The sequence below is a fragment of the Lytechinus variegatus genome, chromosome 3 (genome assembly GCF_018143015.1).
Source record: "Lytechinus variegatus isolate NC3 chromosome 3, Lvar_3.0, whole genome shotgun sequence".
In the NCBI taxonomy this organism is placed as follows: Eukaryota; Metazoa; Echinodermata; class Echinoidea; order Temnopleuroida; family Toxopneustidae; genus Lytechinus; species Lytechinus variegatus.
In genome coordinates, this window is record NC_054742.1 from 69,607,529 (window position 1) to 69,629,783 (window position 22,255).

Genomic DNA, 22,255 nt, shown 5'->3' on the forward strand with positions numbered 1-22,255 from the left:
TCCAAAACATTAAAATTCTAATAATTAGAAAGTCAAAAGGGGCCTAAGCTTTCGATCCTAGCAGAATCTTCGTCGGAGGCAAAATGAAAAACATATAAAGTGGAACAACCAATGTTGGGCCCTTAGGCCCCTTTTGACTTTCTAATTTACTCCATTGGCTCTCTTTCATTAGATACATGTAAGCAGTTTTCAGGAGCTTCTCTTTGCCAAAATTCTAATAACTTTCTTAATGTGTAGTGAATTTTCTTCAAACCTTCCTTGATTTTTTCTGCTATTTTTACAACAAACTTTTTTTCAGCTGAACTTTCCCATTAAGTGAGCTTGATGCATGATGGAGTAAATCAGTGAGTCAAAAATAGTTAAGCCCACTTTTCAATAGAGTGTGTTAATGCCATGAAATTCAATATAAGAGTATAAATGCATAATTTTATTATGATTTCTTATCAAATATATATTAAGACCAAAAATGTAAATTAAATTTGATATAGGAAAGAGCTATTAAAAAGTATGATTGGAGTATAAATGACTGAAAAAGTAAATATATTTATAAAAGAATTTAGACTAGATTTTTGTATTTGACATATTTTAGCCATTTCTGAATCAACTAATGCTTAAATTACCTGCTTTTGTAATCTATGATATACAATTTGTAGTCATTTTCATTCTACCCAGCAAAGTGGTGAAAATTTGAAAGTGCTACTGCAAACTAAATTCAAACAAAGAAATAATAAGACTGATCTTCTTTAAGTTGTCATTGATGACTTATTCTTCAATTGATTTGATTTTTGTTATGATTGTAACCTCCAGTAACGTAACTGCATGGAAATTAAAAATAGGTGGCCTACATCTAAAATTTGATGTATCACTTTTTGTAATAGTATTCATCAAGAAATGACAGGGAAATTAAAATAACTTGTTTTTTCTTCAAATATATATATATAAACACTTCTCAAATCTATTATTTTCAAAGGAGAACAAGAATACATCCATCCCTTGCTTTGTGACAAACACCTCACAGTGGATTCCTCTAACTTCTAAGTTAGAGATAAATGCTCATGCAGAGCCTCATTATTCAATTTAGTTTTCTTAAATAACCTGGTCCTGGAAAAAAAATTGTGGTATTATATACATAAGATTGATAATACTTAATGGGTTAATATTACAAATATGGAGTATTATTTTCATCTTACTTAGTTCTTGCTCTTAATTTAGCATTTTCTTTTCATTACTACTGCAAAGAGAAATTAGGTCTCATAATTCTTAAGAAAAAAGTCAAATAGATCTACTCCATCAAAAGAAGAGAAAAAGAAGAAGGCACAAACCTGGCCATGTGAAAAAGAACAATCCGTTGTCGGGCCTTGTTCTTCAAGACAGCAAGCACTCCCCGACGAACAAAATACCAACACCAGCAGAATTAGAACCACGGAACACAAGCCGCTCCACCCCGGTGGTCCCGGCGTACGGGGAAGGCGCATGATGGCAAATGGAGAACCGAAGATTTTTAGTGTCGTTCAGATCCAGAAACTTTTCTATATCTCTCAAAACTTCACATCCTGATCAAAGTGATGTCGGTCCTTGACTGATATACAGTTCGTCACATTTTCTACTTCATAGAATTCCACCGAGCTTGCTAGGTTAATAAGTGTGAAGTTGAAACGTCATGACCAAGTGCATCAACGATCGTCCCTGCACATCAACTCGTATTTCGAACTATACTACAGAAGAAATCCCCAAAAATTCACGAAGTTAATTCTGCCAATTTCTAACAGGTGGTGGTAGATCAACTATGTCGAGTGCCCTCTCTCGATAAAGGGGTACAGCTCCAAACCAGTCCTGTAAACGTAGCAGGTATAGGCCTAAATTTAGAAAATAATACGAACTTCAAATAATTAGGCTTCTCAGTTAAAATATTCAAGTCCCAGTTCAGAAGTCATAATAAGGTATTCAGATATCAATAGGATGTTGGGAGTCCGTCTGGTAAGAGTAATGATCATTAAAGCAAGAGAGGCTTTAGAAAATCCCAATTGCATATTCCAAGTAGGCCTACCAATGTGCACATGAATAGAATATAGATATGCGAAAAAAATCAAAGGATGAAGTAGGCCCTATCTAAAAATAAATTTCTTAGGGAACGATATTGTCATTAATTCCCCTTTTGGCAAACGTCTAATAGTAGCAAAGTGTTCGAATAACTTGCGTCTTCATTATTTTTAATGTATAAAATATCACATTGCTCTGCGAGAATAAGTTATAAAAAGATCAATATAAAAAAATGAAAAAAAAGGTCATCAACAGCAAATTTAGGGGGGGGGGCCGTCCCCCCCTCCTCAAATTTAGGGGGACACGTCCCCCCTTCCCCCCCCCCCCCGCTTCCGCCGCCTATGATGATTGGGAATAAAGGCAGATGATGGACTCGCACGCAGAGACTTAAAGCCACAGACCCGTATTCTGCAGTCAGGTTTAGACCATGGTCTAAATTGGTGCTTAAATTATGGGAAGCCACAACAAAATTTATATTAAGTTGTATGTTTCTTATGTTTGAAAGTTGAAATTCATCTTATTCACATCCACAATGGACAAGAATTATATGAAGAATAAAAGGAAAACAATTAAAACAAGAAAAAATCAATATAGCGACTTCAGTAAAAAGGTAATACCAATATATGCAGTCTGTGGATATAGGTGATTGGTAAAGGCCAGAGACCTATCGAGGTCAAGTTCTGCGCATGAACAGTTAAAATTTTAAAATATGATAACAATAAACTGGTAGGCCTACTTATTCAACTATCATCAGGACAGAGATGGACACGTTTCAATTTCTGTTGCCCAAATCGATCCCGATGACATGCACGTCCTTCGTGTATAAAAAAAATGATACATGTATTTCGGAGATAAAAGTCATTAATATATTTTGTTGAATACAGTCATGTTTGCATTAAGACTTTAAAAGTATAAAGTAGGGTCCCTTTGGATTAAGAAAACAAAATCAAGTGAGAAAATAACGATGTAAATCATAAATATTACAAAATTGTAAGCTTCCGAAACAATGGGATGATGATGAATTAGTGATTATTTTTTGTACAGTTTGGCAATATAAATGATTTTTGCTCAAAATAAGATGATGTGCTTCCCCATATCATATTGTAATATGTTATACATGTACAAGGCAAGATCATTGTCTTACATAGATCAGTGTGGATGTGTGGTGACGAGATGAATTTCAAGTCTCCTCATACTCATTAAACAAACAGTACATGATATTTTACCAATGTCAGTTATATTGTCTTTCCACGTATGTCAATCTTAACACCAAGAAATTCTGAAGAACCTTCCCTGTTTATTACTTTATTGATAGGAAACCTATATCATCATTATTATTGTTTTCTTAGATGATATTAGTTTTTGTTTGCTTTCAAGATTTATCAATAATCTGTTGACAAAAAAATAAGAAATCTAGTTTACTATTCTTATGTACGTTTTGGCATGAAAATTACATTTTGGACATTCCCACACCATTTCTAAAAAAAACCTGCATAATATATTTTTAGTAAAACTTTCCTTTTAATTTTTTTTTCTTTTATGTGAAAATGCATATTTTTACACTTAAATTTCCTCCTTTTTATTGTAATATTTTACATATTTGTCGATTTGTGATTTTATTTTTGCTAATTTTCTTTCTTTGAATTAGAAATAACGTCTATACCTTGTTTTAGTTAGTTCAGAATTTTATTAAAATATTCCGTTTGAAGGGTCATGGAGGTATAAGGTTGTTTTCTCATATACACTGTTTGGGCAGGGCATGTTCCGAGCCTTGTTCGTAATTATTCGTAAAGTGTTCAAAAGTATCCGGAAGATTACGCAAGTCGAAAGAACAAATTAACGCATCAATTCACACATCAAGTGAATGCAAGAATCCACATCTAGACGTATATAAACGCATTGTCCGCATCTATTCCAGTAGGTACATAATAAGGCCTCAGCCAGGCCTTTAGCCTGACGTTTCATCTACCGTATCCCCCTTTCCGTTGTTAAGCTGCATCATTTTCTTTTTTTGCAAGGATTCCCATGCAGAGGATGCAGAGAGGATACAGCGGACGTTTAACGGATGGTAACGGACATGGGACGTTTGTTGCTCGTTTATGTTGCGGATTTACACCGTACACGGAGGGAAGTAAAAGTTTCGTGCAGCTCAACTCTTTTTGCGCGGATGAAATCACACTGGACGGATGCTCGATGGATAGAGCGTACATGCAATGAGTACACAACGGATGGCATGATTTTTTTTTTTTTTTTTTACGTTTGTACATCCGCTTTGCATCCGTCAGTGCAGTGGGATCGGGCTTTAAGTAATTTTATGAGAATCATCCCTTTATGTAAAGCAGGTATCAAATAAAACAAAATCTATAGTTTTATTTTCACTATTTTATCATTTTCTTAAAAATCCATGTGAAATGCACAAGAACGTTATTTTTCATAATGATAATAATAATAATACATGAGATTTGTATAGCGCACTTTCCACCTTGATTAGATGCTCAAGGTGCTTCAGAGCAGACCAACAACAACAAAAGCTTTGTACTAATAATACATGTCTGAGCAAATTAAGTCAATGTCTATCAAAAAGCACTCTTATAAGAGAATGATAATAACAAGTGCTTCTGTGACCAGCTCGATCGCTTTTCTCTCTCGCTTACTCCTGTTGAAACACACACACACATTTTTTAACCTGTAGAAACCAAAATCTTTTTCGGTCATTTTTTTTTGGATAGACATGTATTGATTTTGTATTGAATTGTGTCTGATCTCTCTAAAAGGCTTATGCACGTCAAAAAAGGGGGCCTTTTATCGTGCCTGTTATGGCCTTAAACATTGTCTTACTTCTATTTTTTTGTCATCATCTTTTCGATCAAATCAAAACAAATCCAATCGAGTCATTTTCATCCATTTTGCTTTCCACATGCTCTTCCGAAGACAATATGGAAATCAATATCGTTTAAGGTCATGGGTTCTCGAAGCAAGAGAATTAAAAAGGCGGAAGAAACGGCGTATACATATTTTCTTTTATCAAATGAGAAATACGATATTCTTTTTGTTACAATTAGGTATGAGGTTTCAGAAGAAAAGAGGAAAATCTAGCCTTTTATTAAACATTCTTTAATTTCAATGCCTACGCAAATGTTCACTCATGACACGAGTGGGTATCAATTACCTTCCAACTTCTCCAACCCCGAAGATCAAAAAAGTTTTATGTTGTAATATAAGGAATCATAAAACTTCATTGTGTTTTATCTTCTTTTTGCACGTATCTAGTGCATTGAGTCAATTTACCTTCACGTGTTTTTTAAGCACCCTCAACCATTTATTAAATCTTCCTTTACTTTGAAAACGATACGCTATCAATTTAATTAATAAGTTGCTTTCTGAGAGTTCCATCGGTGGCCGTGTTCACAGGGGAGCAGAGGGGGTGACCCCTGTGATTTTTTTTTCGATAAATTTTGAGGGAGAAGTTAAAAAGAGCGGGAAGGGTGGGGGGGGGGAGAGAACATGAAAAAAGGGCAAAATAAGGAAGAGGAAGTGCAAAAAGAAGATGGAGCTGAAATAAGTAACTCTCTATTACCCCTGTTATAAAAAATCAAATAACCAATCAAATATTGCGAGCGCGGAGCGCGAAAGAAAGTTTTTGATATTCATATCGAAAACTTGAACGGTTAACCACTTTTTCCAATCATAAATAGGACAGGTATGTAATCAAACAATTTATGCGAGCGCTAAGCGCGAGCTGATTTTTTTTTATAGTTAGATCAATCCTGAAACTGGACATTCCTATAGCATGTTTTGAAATCATGAACATGCAGAATGGGTATACAACTCAACAATCGATGCGAGCGCTAAGCTAAAAAAATTATTTTCCAATTTGAAAATTGGACACTCTTAAGCACCTTTGATAATCAAGCACAATTTCTTTAACTTGACAGCCCAAGCCCCCACCCCCCCCCCCCGGTAGATCTGCCACTGCAATTGCACCGACCCTAGTAGAGCACGCCTGTCTGCACAAAAGGAGAGAAATTAAGATCGTCAAGAGATAATAGTGAAAATTTATTTGTTTGTTCATATGGATGGAGAATGTCAAAAAAAGATAAATGCACCAAGAAGATAAAAAGAAACGAAACAAATACCGGCGCCGCGGTAAATCTGGGCATCGATCGTTTCCATGGTTTCACGAAGCTTGTCGGGTTAGCTGCCATTCTTTGACAGTATGCTTATTATGACAGTCATGGAGAAGTGCGTTTTAAATCAGAACTAATAACTAAAATAGTCAGAGTTAACAACCAGCGCTGATATACATTTTTTTTACTATGCAAAGATTTAAATAAATCTAAACAGTTTTACGGATAATGATTTAACCAGATAAATTGTGGATGCAATGTGAATCGTTAAGATTTCTTTACATATCTCAAACGATTTAAAATCAATCTTTGAGCTTTAAATTTCAATATTTTATGATTAAATATGAATCCAGTGTTTGGCTAGTTACTTAAACCAATCTGGATTTATTTCAAATGCATGCATGAAATCCAGAGTTCACGCAGTGCCAAACTGCAATTGTCTCTTATTAATCATATGATATTGGACCGTTTTGCATATAAACAGCAGTGGATTGAAATAATAATGATGATAATAATAATAATAATGGCTACTTATATAGCGCAAAGGTCCAACTTTCGGTGCTCATGGCGCTTTAAAAAGGCACTATTGTTATTACCCCGGCTAAGCTAAGAAACCGATTAAGTCACACATTTTTTTTAAAGGAATTACTTCCTGCCGGTGCCCATTTACATCACCTGGGTCGAGTGCAGCACACAGTGAATGAATTTCTTGCTGAAGGAAATCACGCCATGGCTGGGATTTGAACCCACGACCCTCTGTTTCAAAGTCCATAGACTAATCCACTGGACCACTTGAATCATGCGTGTCTAAACGGGAGCTGAGGACTTGATGGATGGACATTGCTTTGAAGGGTCTGAGCTTTAAAAAAAAACAGTTTGGCAATTTTCGGAGAACGAATTCAAGGACACAGTAAATGTATTGAAAATGCAAGTCAAATCACAATGAATAGCTGAGCCTGAGGTCTTTGTGGAAAATCGATAAACCGTTACAGCAGTTTCGTCCTCAGTATTGAAATTTTTTCCAGAGTCCAGGACGAAACTTCTGTTTTGATTCACCAATTTTCGAAAAAATAAACTTTTTGGTTGCTTTTTTTCATGATTGGCATTTGACAATGCATTTTCTATTTGTGGCGCGAAAACTCCCTATTATTTGACAGTAGATTCGGATGAGACAGGATCATTTAATTTTCAGTACACTGAGACAGGATCATTTAATTTCCAGTACACTGAGACAGGATCATTTAATTTCCAATACTCCGGTGTTGATTTAACACCAGCCCGGAATCTATATATGTCCACACCAGAGAAGTGTTAAACAACACGAGTTTCGTTTTGGTCTAACACCAGAAGAGTGTTTATACAACACCAATTAGGATTAAAACAGCATCGGTTTGATTCCAAACTGGTGTTGTTTCGATACCTCTCTGGTGTGGGCATATATAGATTCCGGGCTGGTGTTAAATCAACGCCGGAGTTTTTTGCAGTGTAAAATACCTGATTCAGATACTTATTTCTAAATATTCCAACAAATATTTTCGTAAAGTTTGAGAAAGAGATGCAAATCCAACGTGAGAGACACTGCAGTGACATGTCATTGGCACCACTCCTTGTGAAATTCACCCCTCAATCATTTTCATATTTTTATTTCAAATCAAATTTTTAAAAGGGAGATAAAAGAAAGTATACCAACCACCATGATATGGAAAATGGGTCAATTAAACAAGCGGAGCGCATCTGGCGTCTCGCCTACAAAAATACGCGATTCAATATCAGCAGTAGTGTCGACTTTATAGAATAATCATAGAATAATAATAAAAAAAATCCGATGATTAAATTGTATGTTCTTGATACTTAATTGTTCTTATTTGCAAGTCTTATTGACTAGATCCATATACTTCCAAAGTTATGATGGAAATCAACAAATACCCCCAACATGGCCAAAGTTAATTGACCCTAAATGACCTTTGACCAATGTCATGTGATCTGAATCTCAGGCAGGGTGTTATACTTGATTACCTTTATGTTCAAGTTTTATGAACATGGCCTATATACTTTCTAAGTTATGATGACATTAAAAAAAACCTAACCATCGGTTAAGATTTTTATGTGATCCCCCAACATGCACAGTCTAAGTACATTGACCATATTGACATTTGACCTTGCCCATGTGACATCAAACTCTAGCAGAATATTAAGTCATACATGATAATCATTATGTTCAAGTTTCATGAGCTAGGCCCATACAATTTTTAAGTTATGATGACATTTCAAAAACTCAACCTTCGGTTAAGATTTGATGCTGTTGACACTACCGCCGCCGTCGGAAAAGCGGCGCCGTCTCACTTTGCTATGCAGGCGAGACAAAAACTGCTATGCAGGCGAGAGAAAAGAAATTGTTGGAAGTTTGCGCCTTCTCTGATGTTAAATTGTTTTTATGATTTGAATAATGGCAAGATGTCAAAGGCGTTAAACATACTAATACATGCAATTGTTGCACAGATCCACATTCAATAAAATTTAAAGGAGATTATGGGAGACTGAGCTCATGACGTTTAGTTCATCTTCTCCTGCTTTCATGTTATGTAGACAGCTTTAAAAATGAGATAAAAACGTGTCTACTCCAATGTACAGAGAGAAAATATACATGAGCAAACGAATGTATTTTTAATCTAGGTAGATTTGGACGCATTGAAATTCGATCAAGTCATAACCACAGAGCATGTTAATTGCATTTCGTTTCCGAGCACATCAGCTATCTGAACTAACATCTCCCCCAGTATAAACCTGAGCAAGAGATGCACGATCATAAGTTTCGTGTTTGCTGAAAGACAATCTGACACCGGAGGCGTGTCTCGCCTTCCATAATCACCCATTAAAATGATCAACCCCACAAAATGCATTTATGAATATTGCAGTGCTGTCTCACGATACAACCCGGTATATAAATCCTGTTAATTTCGTAAGGGGGTTTAATGTTCCGTCAGAAGGTGTCGTCGGATAGTTGTCCACCGCAACTGAAAGTGTTCAATGAAATCCTCTCATCGATGATTGGGCGACTCTCTACATCTTATTTCGACTGAGGATAGATTGTTTGGAGATGCATTGTCTTTCCATGTCTTTAGTGAAATCACCACAACCCTAGAAATTAGTATTATCACTCAAGGAGTGAGCGTACAATTTTCCACGATGAATACAACTCTCGATTTTGGAAGGAACTATTCCCAACCACAGGGTACCAGTCTTGTAGATATCCTGGTTCCTCGTGTAGTCTTCAGCACTGTGGGCATTGTTGGTGTCATAGGCAATGCCCTGGTGTTGGCCGTTATCGGATGCGTCAAAGACCTTCGCGGCATCACCAATCTGCTGATTGCCAACCAATCCTTGATCGATCTCATGGCCTCGGTCATGCTGCTGATATTCCGCGTTGTTCCGCAGATGCCTGTCCATGAAAATCAACCTATACGAGGCGCTTTTATCTGCATCTTCTTCGACAGCAAAGTTCTCTTCTGGTCAACGATCGTTTCATCAACCTTCAATTTGGTCTTGATCACATTCGAGCGTTATTACGCCATTATCTATCCTCTTCACTACCGAAAGAGCGCGACCATCCAAAAGTCAGTTCTTGTTGCAATTGTCCCCTGGATCCTCGGGTTTGCGAACCACGTATATCTAATTTTCTCCTTCAAGGTTGAGGACGGTACTTGTAAATCCATCTACAGCGCCCGAGAGTATGCTATTGTCGGGACCGTGTCGTTCTTGATACAGTATGTCATTCCTCTGGTTTGCATCATCTTTGCCTACGTACGTATCTGTATATCGCTACGTACTCGTGTTGGAGATGTGCCTTTGCCAAATGGAGTCAACCAGCAGCGGACAGAAGATACTACCTTGCAGTCATCAGGACAAGCGCATTCTACGATGGAGTCTAATAATGTGACGACTTCCGGTCCAACCACGTCAACTGGTACTGTTGCAAGTAACGAATCTTCCGGGAACACACTCCACAGAGCTTTGAAATTTGGACGTCAGAAGACTCAGCAAAGGAACAATAATGAGAATGCCCTCCCGTCTTACAGAAATAGAGCGCGAAAAAACATCATCAATACGCTCTTGATCGTATCACTAACCTTCTTCATCTGTTGGACCCCCAATCAAATAGTGTTCTTGATCTTTAATCTCGGCGGTCCAGTGGAACTTCAAGGGTCGTTGTACTACTGTTCTGTGACCATGGCATTCTGCAATATGTGTGTCAACCCTTTCATTTACTCTTTTAAATATCGTAGATTTCAGAAGGGGTTTAAAGAACTGTTCAAGAGGTGGACATGGAAATGCGACTCCTCTCTGAGTTTATGTCATAAATTTAGATAAGCGCCAGTAGTTGTAGGGAATACATGAAGTCTATCAGTGTAGCCAGCAAATTTCAATTTTCTCGCACCGCCAATGAGATGTATATAAAAAGTACAACCCCAAAATGAAGGTAAATGAAGTATTATAAGCTCTTTACCTTGTTTACAGAGAGCGTTGAACACAACAAGTATAATGAAATTGACGATAATTCGCTGTAAATAATGGGTGATACATCAAGTTTCAACTCCGCTTCATCTAAGAAAAAATAAGAAGAGAGAAAAAAGCTCCTCTTGACGTATAAAACATCGGAATTATAATTCCATAATACTTTAATTTTTGTTCATTGAATCCCCCGGGTGAAATAAAATCCTAATTTGCTTCAAATCTTTCAGGAACATTCATTTAAAAGATTTACTGATAGACGTTACTGCGGTCATTGAGTGATTTCAGAAACGTGCAAGTAAAATTCAAATAAATGCACATACCTGGATTTATTTTTATTTTATTGATATACACTAGCGTACCTACGGGGGGGGCAGGGAGGGAGGCAGATTGCCTCACTGACGAGTCACAACCCATGCAAGGCACCTATCCCTGCCCCCCCCCCCCCCCGACGAGAAGTTGAAGACTTTTTTTTTCGCTTGTCAATTTGTTTTTCTGGCACGAAATCCTCTATTTGTGGTTGAAGACCTTTTTTTTGTCAATTTTTTTGCGGACGATTTTGCCCCCCCCCGTGGAAAATCCTAGGCACGCTACTGTTGATATAGTAATCATAAATATTAAAATAAAAATAATTTTTATCTGACATATTAGTTCGAATTTTAATATCGAAAATGCTGTAAAGTATATGTGTATTATACGGCAAGGTTTCAAAGATGCAATAAGGGGCAGTGCCAGGGTATATTGATAAAGAAGATGATGCCCTTTTTGTTATCGTAGGGTTACAATCTCTCCTTTCATGCTCTTTTTGCTTCGATTTTCCCTACACCCTCTTCTCTTAGTTTACCCTTTTCTCCTTTATTTAAAATAAAAAGTGAAAGGGGGTCATACCCCGCCCCTGTAGCAACACGCTTGGGTGCAATAGACGCAACGATTTTTCGAAATTATTATACTTTTACTTGATTCATACAATTTCTGCGGTGAAAGCTATTTGCTCATGGGTTTCATTTTCAAATAATTGCAGTTGCTTTTTGTTAATTCTAAAAATTAGAGAGCAAACTCAGTTTCATTGTAGCAATGTGAATAATCATGAATGAACAATGGAGCTAATGAAATCGAAGAACCGCCTGGCACTTCGTATAAAGGTATCGCGAAGAATAAATGAGATATAAGAAATAAAAACACAATGGTTAATATATTTGCTTTATTAGGTCTACCACGCTATGCGAGGTTCGTTTTTTGTAAAGAAACCGATGAAAACGATGACGCGATTACCTTTCGAAATATTGTTTACTGTTAAGGAGACTAATAAAGAGAAATACAAAATACTATAGGGTGAGGTAGATGGAGAGAGAGGGATATATATAATTAGATGGGAGAGAGATAGTGACATATATAGAGAATGAGATAGAGAGAAGGAGAGAGGGAAGGAAATGGGAGGAGAAAGAAAAATCAATATTGTAGAAGAGCGTCTATATGATCATCATGGTCATCGTCCGTGCGCGAAAAACGTCGACTGAAATTAATCTGGCCATTCTCTTCCCAGAACCTATTTGGTTCGAAATAGATGATTCTGTTTCTGTAACTCCTCAGACTCAAACTGAAAATGAATTCTACGCCAATGTACGACCCGATGCCTTCGACACCATCTCTGGCTGACAAAAGATACATCTTGGATGTGGTGTGGACCGTCTTGGCAGTTGTAGGTGTGGTCGGAAACTTATTTGTCTTGGTTATCATAGGGAGTGTCAAAGAACTTCGGGGTGTCACCAATCTTCTCATCGCAAATCAGTCCCTGATCGACTTGCTGTCATCTCTCCTAGTGTTCCTATCGTGGGTACCTCCACTACCAATCAGCGAAGATTACTTTATCCGTTCCAAACTCATCTGCGTGTTTTTTAAAAACAGGTACCTCTTCTGGGGGTCAGTAGTCGCGTCGACCTTCAATCTGGTGTTCATCAATCTCGAGCGGTACTATGCAGTCTTGCATCCCATTAAATACAAGATCAATATCACCACAAAGAGGGGGGTACAGATAGCAATTCTACCCTGGGTGATGGGGTACGGATTTCAGATATATTCATTTTTCAGCACTCGCCTAGTGGGCATGGATTGCCAAAGGAGGTTTCAAAGATCTGGAAGAATGGTCCTAGGCGTGATCGTGTTTCTTAGTCAGTATCTCTTTCCTCTGGTACTCATGTTGTACGTCCATGCTCGAATCGCTGCAGCCATGAAGAACAGGGTTGGAGACGGGCAAGAACAGACTCAAGACATCCAAAGGGATCAGAACGTGAGGATGGAAGTTGAACGACAGGCACCAGCACCAAATTACAGGGACCGAGCACGGAAGAACATCATCAAGAGCCTCTTTACTGTTACCGTCATATTTGCTGTCTGTTGGACCCCGAATCAAATCACCTACCTGGTCTACAACTTAGGAGGCCGTGTTGATTTCTTAGGAGTGTTCTACAATATTACTGTTGCCATGGCGACTTGTAATATGTGCTGTAATCCTTTTATATACACGTTCCAGTATCGCAAGTTTCAGAAAGGAGTCAGGACCCTGGTTTCAAGGGGTATGGATTTGGTGAGTGTGAACGGGCAGACGAGTTCTATCAATTCTAATTGAACATTGAAAAGAGCACTAATGCCCCCTAAGTCTATGGCCATCTTATAATGCCCGTATAGGGTGATTACATCTTGTTAATGTATTATTGCGATGATCGTAGGATTTGACCACTAGGCTTTGTTTAGTGCGGAGCTATACAAAATATTTCAAAATCGTAAGATCTTAACCCTTTAATATACCGTACAGGAGGGACTTAAGAACTCTAGACGAAGAAGATAATATATGACATATACAGCTCCTGCTTCCCTGCGTTTGTTCGAGTAGGTTCTCTGACCATTGTGTAAATATATATGGAAGAGTGTGGTCTTGCCCCCCCCCCGACGGACAAAAAATATCACGAAGCCGTCACGCATTGGTTATGTCCAATTTGTGATTGGGCTGCAGTCTTTGGTTGACAATAGGAATATGTCCGCTGGTCGCAAGGCAGCAGTAGAATCGATGAGGGACGCCTGTGTACCCGTACTCGTCCACTGCCCATGGGTCGCACACCTTCAAATAAGGACCCTGCCATTTTCATGTGATAGCTATTTTCAGAGGGGTGGTGGTGCATCTCTCTACTCACATTGATTTCAGAAAAGGAATGACTCTTAATCAAGTTTGAACGCACTAACAACACTTGTTATATTTTACAACTATCAGAAAGCCAGTGGAGGGCTGCAATAGTATATATCCCGTTTCTTTAATATCAATTAACACGGTGTAATGATGTCTCTATGAGCTTTTATACAGATATTACTCCGAACGTCAGATTCTGGCTTGCCCTTATCATGGACCTGCCCGTATCTATATTCTGCACCTCGTCGAATATTCCAGCAATAATCGAGTCCCCAAGGCAGTTTATAAGCCAACGACATCGACATCCCAGGGATTTCATGTTCTCGACTGCCGCCGTGGGAGATAGTACATAGTGAAGATTACACTAGACCCTGACTTACAAAGAGTTACGATTGATCCGATCAATCGTAACTATGGACGGCCAGCAACGTCAACATCTTTTATGCATGGTTGTTAAAAATATTTTTAACTATGATGTATATTCCTGCATTCATTGTTTTCTTGAATATTCGCTGTGCTTCTCTTTGTTAACAAAGGACTTTGTACCAATCTCCTATAGAAAAACTTATGACACTGATGGATTTCCATAGAGCTACGATTGATTGGATCAATTGTAACTTTTTGTCAGACGGGGCCCTGGTGTGACGGCACATTTACCAAAATATGCCGTAACATGGTGCCGTAATGAGATTCTGATTACAAGGCGAGGGTCAGACCAAAGGTCCATGGTCAGACACTTCTAATTTATTTTTTTTGGGGAAATTTAAACCAAAGTAATTGAATAGGGCCTAAATGAATCAGTACAAACTTTAAAACGAATGACCTTTGAAGTACTTCACCTTTGGAGTGACTTTAGTTATTTATTGATTTGTTTATTTATTTATTCGTGTATATATATGCACATAAAAAAGACCAGCAGCTGAAAAGGTCAATTTACAAAAATTCATGAATTACAATGTAACAAATCAAATGCACGAAAATGTTATTACAGTATTCTATATCAAAACTTAGGTCTAGATGTTTCTCATAAGAAGCCTCCTGTGCGAAGTCTTTATTAATACTCAAATATTGAATGAATATTGTTTTGTTACTTAAGAATTCCATCGTCTTACAAGAGAGGATGCTAAGAGAGTCAAAAGGGGCCTAAGCTTTCGATCCTAGCAGAACCTTCTTCGGAGGCAAAACGACAAACATATAAGATGGAAGAGAGGATGCTGTGTACAATTTGCCTTTTAATAACATCGTTTTAGTAATCATTCTGTAGAATAAACGTATTAAAGAGTTTCCTTTGACTCAGGAATACCTTTGTCCATACCCATTAATATTTACAACATGAAGATTAAAAATAAGTAGATGAAATTCACAAAAGTAAAAGGTTTATATAAAACACTAATTCATGGTTTTAAAGAATCAATGTAAAGCGACGGCGGACGAATAATACAGCCCATTTCAAAAGCAAGTTCTCAAGATGTATTGAAACCTTTGCCTCTATTGTATTTATTTTCCAGCGTTGCGGATAAGAGCGGGTAAATTTGTTCATATGGCAAAGTCGGGATGCCAAGTCAAGCAAATGTAGCAGATGAAGATGATCTTAAAAGTACTGATAAAGTTATTTATGTTTGTGAAACGTTTTATTTGTATGACAATGTGGTTTCAAATATATTATTGAATATTCGACATTGAATAAAGACCTCGAAAGCCAAATTGTACTAGTAGCTTGGCAGCTTAATCCCCAAATAATGTGTTCTTTGTTTTTTTTGGTGTGTACTCGATGGTTGCTACGGATGTAGTGAGGGTTTTGTATGACTTATGCTGTGAACGTTAAAGGATGTACAGGTTGTTACATTCTGGGTGTATAAACTGATGACGCATTTTGATCAATAATCCTCAACGAAAGTGAAAGAATTAAGAAACTAGTGCTTTGTCTTTGGGTGTATATAAATCGAACTGTTGCACATTGATCTTCATTGCATTTTGATAAATCCATCCATCAATCTTAAACGTTGCCGAATGAAAGTTCTTACTCTGATAGATTCTTTCATGAGAATTCATCTAGTCAATTATCTTAGGTATTTCCTAAAATTGTTCTTTTCTAAATTGGTTACACATTCATCGGACAATGAATTCCTCTTTGTGGTACGACCGGGTTCCTCCTACGCCATCGACCTTCGCTGCTGAGAGAGGGCATTTATCTTAGATGTGGTGTGGGCCATCTTGGGGGCACTGGGTGTGGTCGGAAACTTATTCGTCATTGTTGTCATAGGGAGTGTCAAAGAACTTCGGGGTGTCACCAATCTTCTCATCGCAAATCAGTCTCTCATCGACCTGCTGTCATCTCTTCTTGTGTTCCTTTGGTGGGTACCTTCACTACCCTTAAGCGAGGACAGATCAATCCGTTCCAAGCTCATCTGCATGATTTTCGAACACAGGTACTTCTTCTGGGGGTCAATACTTGCGTCGACGTTCAATCTGGTGTTCATCAATCTCGAGCGGTACTATGCAGTCTTGCATCCCATTAAATACAAGATCAATATCACCACAAAGAGAGGAGTGCAGATAGCTATTCTACCCTGGGTGATTGGATTCGGATTCCAGATATATACTTGGTTCATATATCGTATCGAGGGCACGACGTGTGAAAGGGTGGTTTCGAGATCCGGAGAACTTGCACTTGGAGTGATTGTATTTATTAGTCAGTATCTCTTTCCCCTGATACTCATGCTGTTCGTCCATGCTCGAATTGCCGCAGCCATGGGAACCAGGATCGGAGATATGGTGGAACGTCCTCAAGAAAACCAAAGAGAAGGACAGGCGAGCAATGAAGTCGAACAGGCGGTGCCAGTACCAAGTTACAGGGACCGCGCAAGAAAGAACATCATCAAGAGCCTTTTGACGGTTACCATTACCTTTGCTGTCTGTTGGACCCCAAATCAAATCCTCTACCTGGTCTCCAACTTAAGAGGCCATGTTGATATCTATGGAGTGTTCTACAATATCACTATTGCCATGGCATTTTTTAATATGTGCTGTAATCCTCTCATTTACACTTTCCAGTATCGCAAATTTCAGAAAGGAGTTAGGGCACTGATTTCAAAAGGTATAGATCTCGTGAGTTTTAACGATCAGACAGGTTCTACCCAAAGTAATTGAGCTTCTCATGAATTAGCCCCAGATAATCTGAAATGGTTAGATCGTAATCCATCGTGGTTACATCATCTAAACGTTGGCATATTTTCACTGATGAAAGATCGAATTGCCATTAGTATAACTGTTTTAATGTCTATATGGTTAGATTAAACTTTTCATCTGTTGGACTTTCGTTCTTCTTAATTTGATTCACAATATTTATTAGTATGACAATTATCCTCTGGAAAGCAAGAAAAGTCTAATGATAGACTCGAACCTTAGATTGAAAGGGCTTTTGCAATGACCATGACATAAGTGTGACTTTCATTGTAAGCCTACGTATAGAGGCATACAACCGAATATATGAAAATGCACACATTGATACCTGATTGATAAACACGCTCTTTAAAAAAAGGATGATCAATATTAGGTGAACATTAGTCTGACAAAAGATAATGAAGAAACCTGCCCATTTATAGGTTCAAATGTATAAGAATCTTGGTTGATTTTGGACTTCATAATTATCTGGGAGGGGGCTGGGTCGGAAATCGATTCACCTACACATTAGTTACTGGCGAGTATTTCAGTAATCATTTGTCAAACTACTCTGAAGGGGCTCTTACTGGACCTTTCAGCACCGACAAAGCTGTACGTTTGATCAGCCACTTTCTCCTTAATGAACAACATTTCTCGATATCAAGCATCTTATTTCGTTATACCAAGAACTCCCGGCAAGAACTGCATTTTGTTACCATGGTTACCAAGAAATTATTTTTTTATGTGAAGAATCGTCTAAGCTGTTAAAAATAAACTATCCTTGACATCAAGAAACAAGATGAGGATAACGACTTCCCATCGAATAATCTACGTAGTACGTTGGCATACTTGGTTAAAGTTTTCAGATGTGGAAGGCAACCGGGGGGGGGGGCAGTCAAATATATTGCTGTACACACGTGTGACCAAAATGCGTGAGCCCAATATTATGATATATAAAATTCTACCCAACTTTGGCAAAAGGAAGCAAGTGACACATCAGTTACATTTCAGTTATTGTTGTTTCTGAAACACCCTTTGTATGTTGCACATTCGGGCAAAATTTGGGGAAGAAAATACCGTTCTATGGAAAGATATTGAAGAAAATATGCTGTTAAATTGCATTGACGCCTATATAAATGACGAACACTCATTGCTCATTTACAACAAATGATATTTTTGTAACTTGCTCCCTTTTGCCAAAATAAGGCTTGTCTTTAAAGATATATTCATTACATGATATGTTCGATCCTTCACGAAAGCCACCATTGGCTTTTATGACTGATCGTGAATTTAGTTTTGAGCCATTATTTTTTTTCTACGATCAATATACCATCTGTCACGACTGATCTGATACGATCTGATAAGATAACTCCACGAGTTAGCGCGCCGTTTGAATTGTGCCGGAAATCGTGACGGTTAGAACTATAGGTATTAGAAGTACATTTGCCTTTTGTCCCCCCCCCATCGGTACACAATATACCTTTAGAAGATAGAAATCACATTAGTCACGTGTATACGTAACATTCATTAAGTCTTTTCAACAAAGCGGAGGAAGCGATGGCTGATGAAATCAAGACAATGCACAGAGCATTTAAGTTTCCAAGACTCGGTGAACATAATCGACGCATTTTGATCAGTAATCCTCAATGAAAGTGAAAGGAATATACAACCTGGGTGATTGGAAAGAGAGGATCGTTAAGGACTTCGTGCTTATGCAAATCAAACAGTTGCGCCATATGTTCGATCCTTCACGAAAGCCACCATTGGCTTTTATGACTATCATACATATATCATACAGCTGCGACTTTATGCAAATATTATATACTGCGCTTTAATACTTGGCATCACCCCCAGCAAGGAGCTGCGATGTAGCTGAACCGACATATAACATGTAAAAAGACAGGACACTAAAATATTAAGAGGGGTCGTTTCCATTGCATTGTCAATCAATTAATTAAGACCGTTGCCGATTGTGACTTCTTTCACAGATAAATCTAAGTTAAGAGAATCTATCTATTAACAATCCTTTACACCATTGTTGTAAAAACACCTCTTATTATAAAATATTTCTTCAATGGTACTTCTCTGAATTGGTAAGATACTCATCAAACAGTGAATTCCAGGCTCTTTGTGGTACAACCAGGTGTCTCCGACGCCATCGCCCATCGCTGCGGATGAGAGAATGTCATTTATCTTAGACGTGGTGTGAGTCATCTTGGCTGCAGTATAGGTGTAGTCGGAAACTTATTCGTTATTGTCATAGGGAGTGTCAACGAACTTCGGGGTATCAACAATCTTCTCATGGCAAATCAGTCCCTGATCGACTTGCTTTCATATTCTTGTGTTCCATTCGTGGGTACCTCCACTACCCATGAGTGAAAACATGCAGCCTCATCATCTGTGTGATTAAAAAAAACACAGGTACGTCTTCTTGGGGTCAGTAGTCCCGCGACCTTCAATCTGGTGTTGATTAATCTTGAGCGGTACACTGTAAAAACTGTGGTGTTAAAACTGACATCAATTGGTGTTGATAGAGGACCACACCCTGAGGTGTTAAAATTACACCCTAGAGATTGAACATAACACCAAAGAGTGTAAATGTAACAACCAAAGGTGTTGTAATAACACCTATAGGTGTAAAATTAACACCACCAATTTAACACCGGTGTAAAATCACTGGTGTGGTCCTCTATGTACACCGGTTAACACCACAATTTTTTTCGCTGTGTACTATGCAGTCTTGCATCCCATTAAATACAAGCTAAATATCACCACAAAGAGGGGAGTGCAGATCCCCGGGAGTCTATCCTCGGTAATTGGATACGGATACCAGATCTATACTTGGTTTACAACTCGTATCGTGGGCGCGACTTGTCAAATGGTGTTCTCGGCATCTGAAAGACTTGCCATCACGTGATCGCGTTTCTTAGTCAGATCGCTGCAGCCTTGAAGAACAGAGTCGAAGACGAGTCAGATCGTCCGAAGAAAAACAAACTGACGGACAGGCGAGCAATCGGAGTCGATCGACAGGCGGTGCCAATACCAATTTACATGGTCCGCGCACGAAAGAATTTAATCAGGAGCCTTTTTACGGTTACCATCACTTTTGCTGTCTGTTGGACCCCGAATCAAGTCATCTACCCGGTCTATATGTTAGGAGGCCGTGTTGATTTCTCAGGAATGTTCTACACTATTACTAGTTGTTTTTTGATACATGCTGTAATCCTTTTATTTACACTTTTCATTACCGAAGGTTTCAGAAAGGGGTCAGGACACTATAGTTCCAAGGGTTATGAATTTGGAGAGTGTCACTCCTCAGACTGGTTCTATACAAAGTACATGAGTTTTCGAAATAGGCATAAAGGCCTAATCGCGCCAAAACAGAAGATCCTGTGATGTCTCAGAAACTACAGTCGCGTAGACGTCTCAAACATATAAGGTTCTTCGGTCTAATCAAGGAAACATTTCTATGAAGTATCCAGACAAAGGTGACAAGCACTTCACCTGACAGTATCGGTAATTGCTACAAAGTCTCCAAGTTGTTTCAGCTACGTCTCAGAGATGATTCCAAGACGTGGCAGAGACTACGTTAAGACTTTACAACAGCATCCGTGACTGTCGGACCGTCAGAGGGCCTTTCACCGCGTCTGGGACGTCGAAGAAACGTCGATCTCCGTGGTTAGGCTGAAATAACAGCTGGAAACGTCGCTGTCATCGAATGTCGCTAAAGGCGACCGCACACCTTGCGATTGGTCTGCGACCCGATGTCAGAATAAAATGTTGTAGAATTTGAAGCTAATATTGAGACTTGGAATATCTTACTGCGTAATGTTCGAAATCATCGTACGAATAGCTATATATTCAAATCTGTGACTATGCAATATCCTTCTTAGAATAAAAGCGAATCTAATATCTAGTCAAAATGACGTCATAGTAGTCGTACGATTGGCTACGATTTGAAAGTAATTTGGCCTTTACTCCAAAATGGAGGTTTGCAATCTTTCAAAATGGTTATATTAGTATTATTTCAATTAATTTCAATCTCAAATAAAATGACATGTTCCATTCAAATTTTCAGAAAATGAGCAAAGTGCGCTTTGTTCCAAAATCGGATCGCGAACAGTCGTTAGGTGTGCGGTGGTCTTTAGGCGTCTCCACAGCGTCTCATTATAGGATTTCTGGGGATTGTTTCATCAAAGGACTTGTCGGATGTTTCATTCGACAGATACCATAGCAACAGTATGTCTCAATCAATCAGAATCAAGAAAGTTGTCAGATCTGACAACGTGTCTGTAACTAGACAAAGCTAAAGTCGTAAGGCTTAGTCGCGAATTTAGCACATCTAGATGAATGATCACGTCGTTTGCCTTTAATCATGGCCGTACGCATCGGGGGAGGGGGGACAACATCAACTTTTTTTAATTGATATTTTCCCTCCACCCTTTGTCTTCATCCTATTTTTCTTCTCCGAGTTCTCTCATCCCTTTTTGCAGTCATTGTTCTAGACTAAACACTTTTAGGGCTTCTGTATGGAGGCTTGATAAAACAAAACAAGAACACATATTCAAATTTGCTGAGAATCTTTATCATAACCATTTCATCTACATGTTTAACACCCATCATGCATTCAAAATTGTAAAGTTTTGAACGCACTTCAAATTTAGGATATTTTTTCATTCCCCCTCCCCCATCCGAAACATAAATCGACATCCCTGACTCTAAACTGTATTTGTCAATAACTGTATGTATATCCCGGTCAGGAAGAATTTAGTTACCATGGTTACCGAACCACTTTCTTTAAAAATATTGATATTGATCCTAAAGAATGAAAAACAAAATAATCGTGCTTTTTTTTCACAAAATAAACAAACGTACATTTTATATAGCGTTAGTGATCGTGTTGGGTGAAGTAGGGAGGCAATTAAAAAAAATAAAGTTGCAAGGCGTTTTAATGTATCGCAGGGGCTCATTGGTTTGCTATTTTCGCACTTTAAGATAAGATTAATGTATTCTAAACTTTATAGATGATATTTGCGAGGCAGAGTGTAGCGACCGAGCGAGAAAATGTTCGACACTGAATAGTAAAAGCTTAAATGTTAAGGATCTTGACGACATTTGAATGAAATATTACCGGTACATTACTCAATACATATATATACGCACATAGGCATAGGCCTATAGGATGTCCTTTTTAATCGAAAAGTTGTAGAGTCCCCAAAGCTCCCCCACCTAGAAC

The 22,255-nt window shown here is 38.2% G+C and overlaps 1 protein-coding gene across 1 annotated transcript in view; it reads right to left on the minus strand.

The window, feature by feature from the left end:
* Positions 1 to 1,743, minus strand: part of LOC121411802 — a 49,293-nt gene extending 47,550 nt beyond the window's left edge. The window contains exon 1 of the mRNA XM_041604665.1: positions 1,323 to 1,743. Coding sequence (XP_041460599.1) covers positions 1,323 to 1,475 — 153 coding nt within the window. The 5' untranslated portion in view covers positions 1,476 to 1,743. The remainder of the gene's footprint in view (positions 1 to 1,322) is intronic.
* Between the last annotated feature and the right edge of the window lie 20,512 nt (positions 1,744 to 22,255).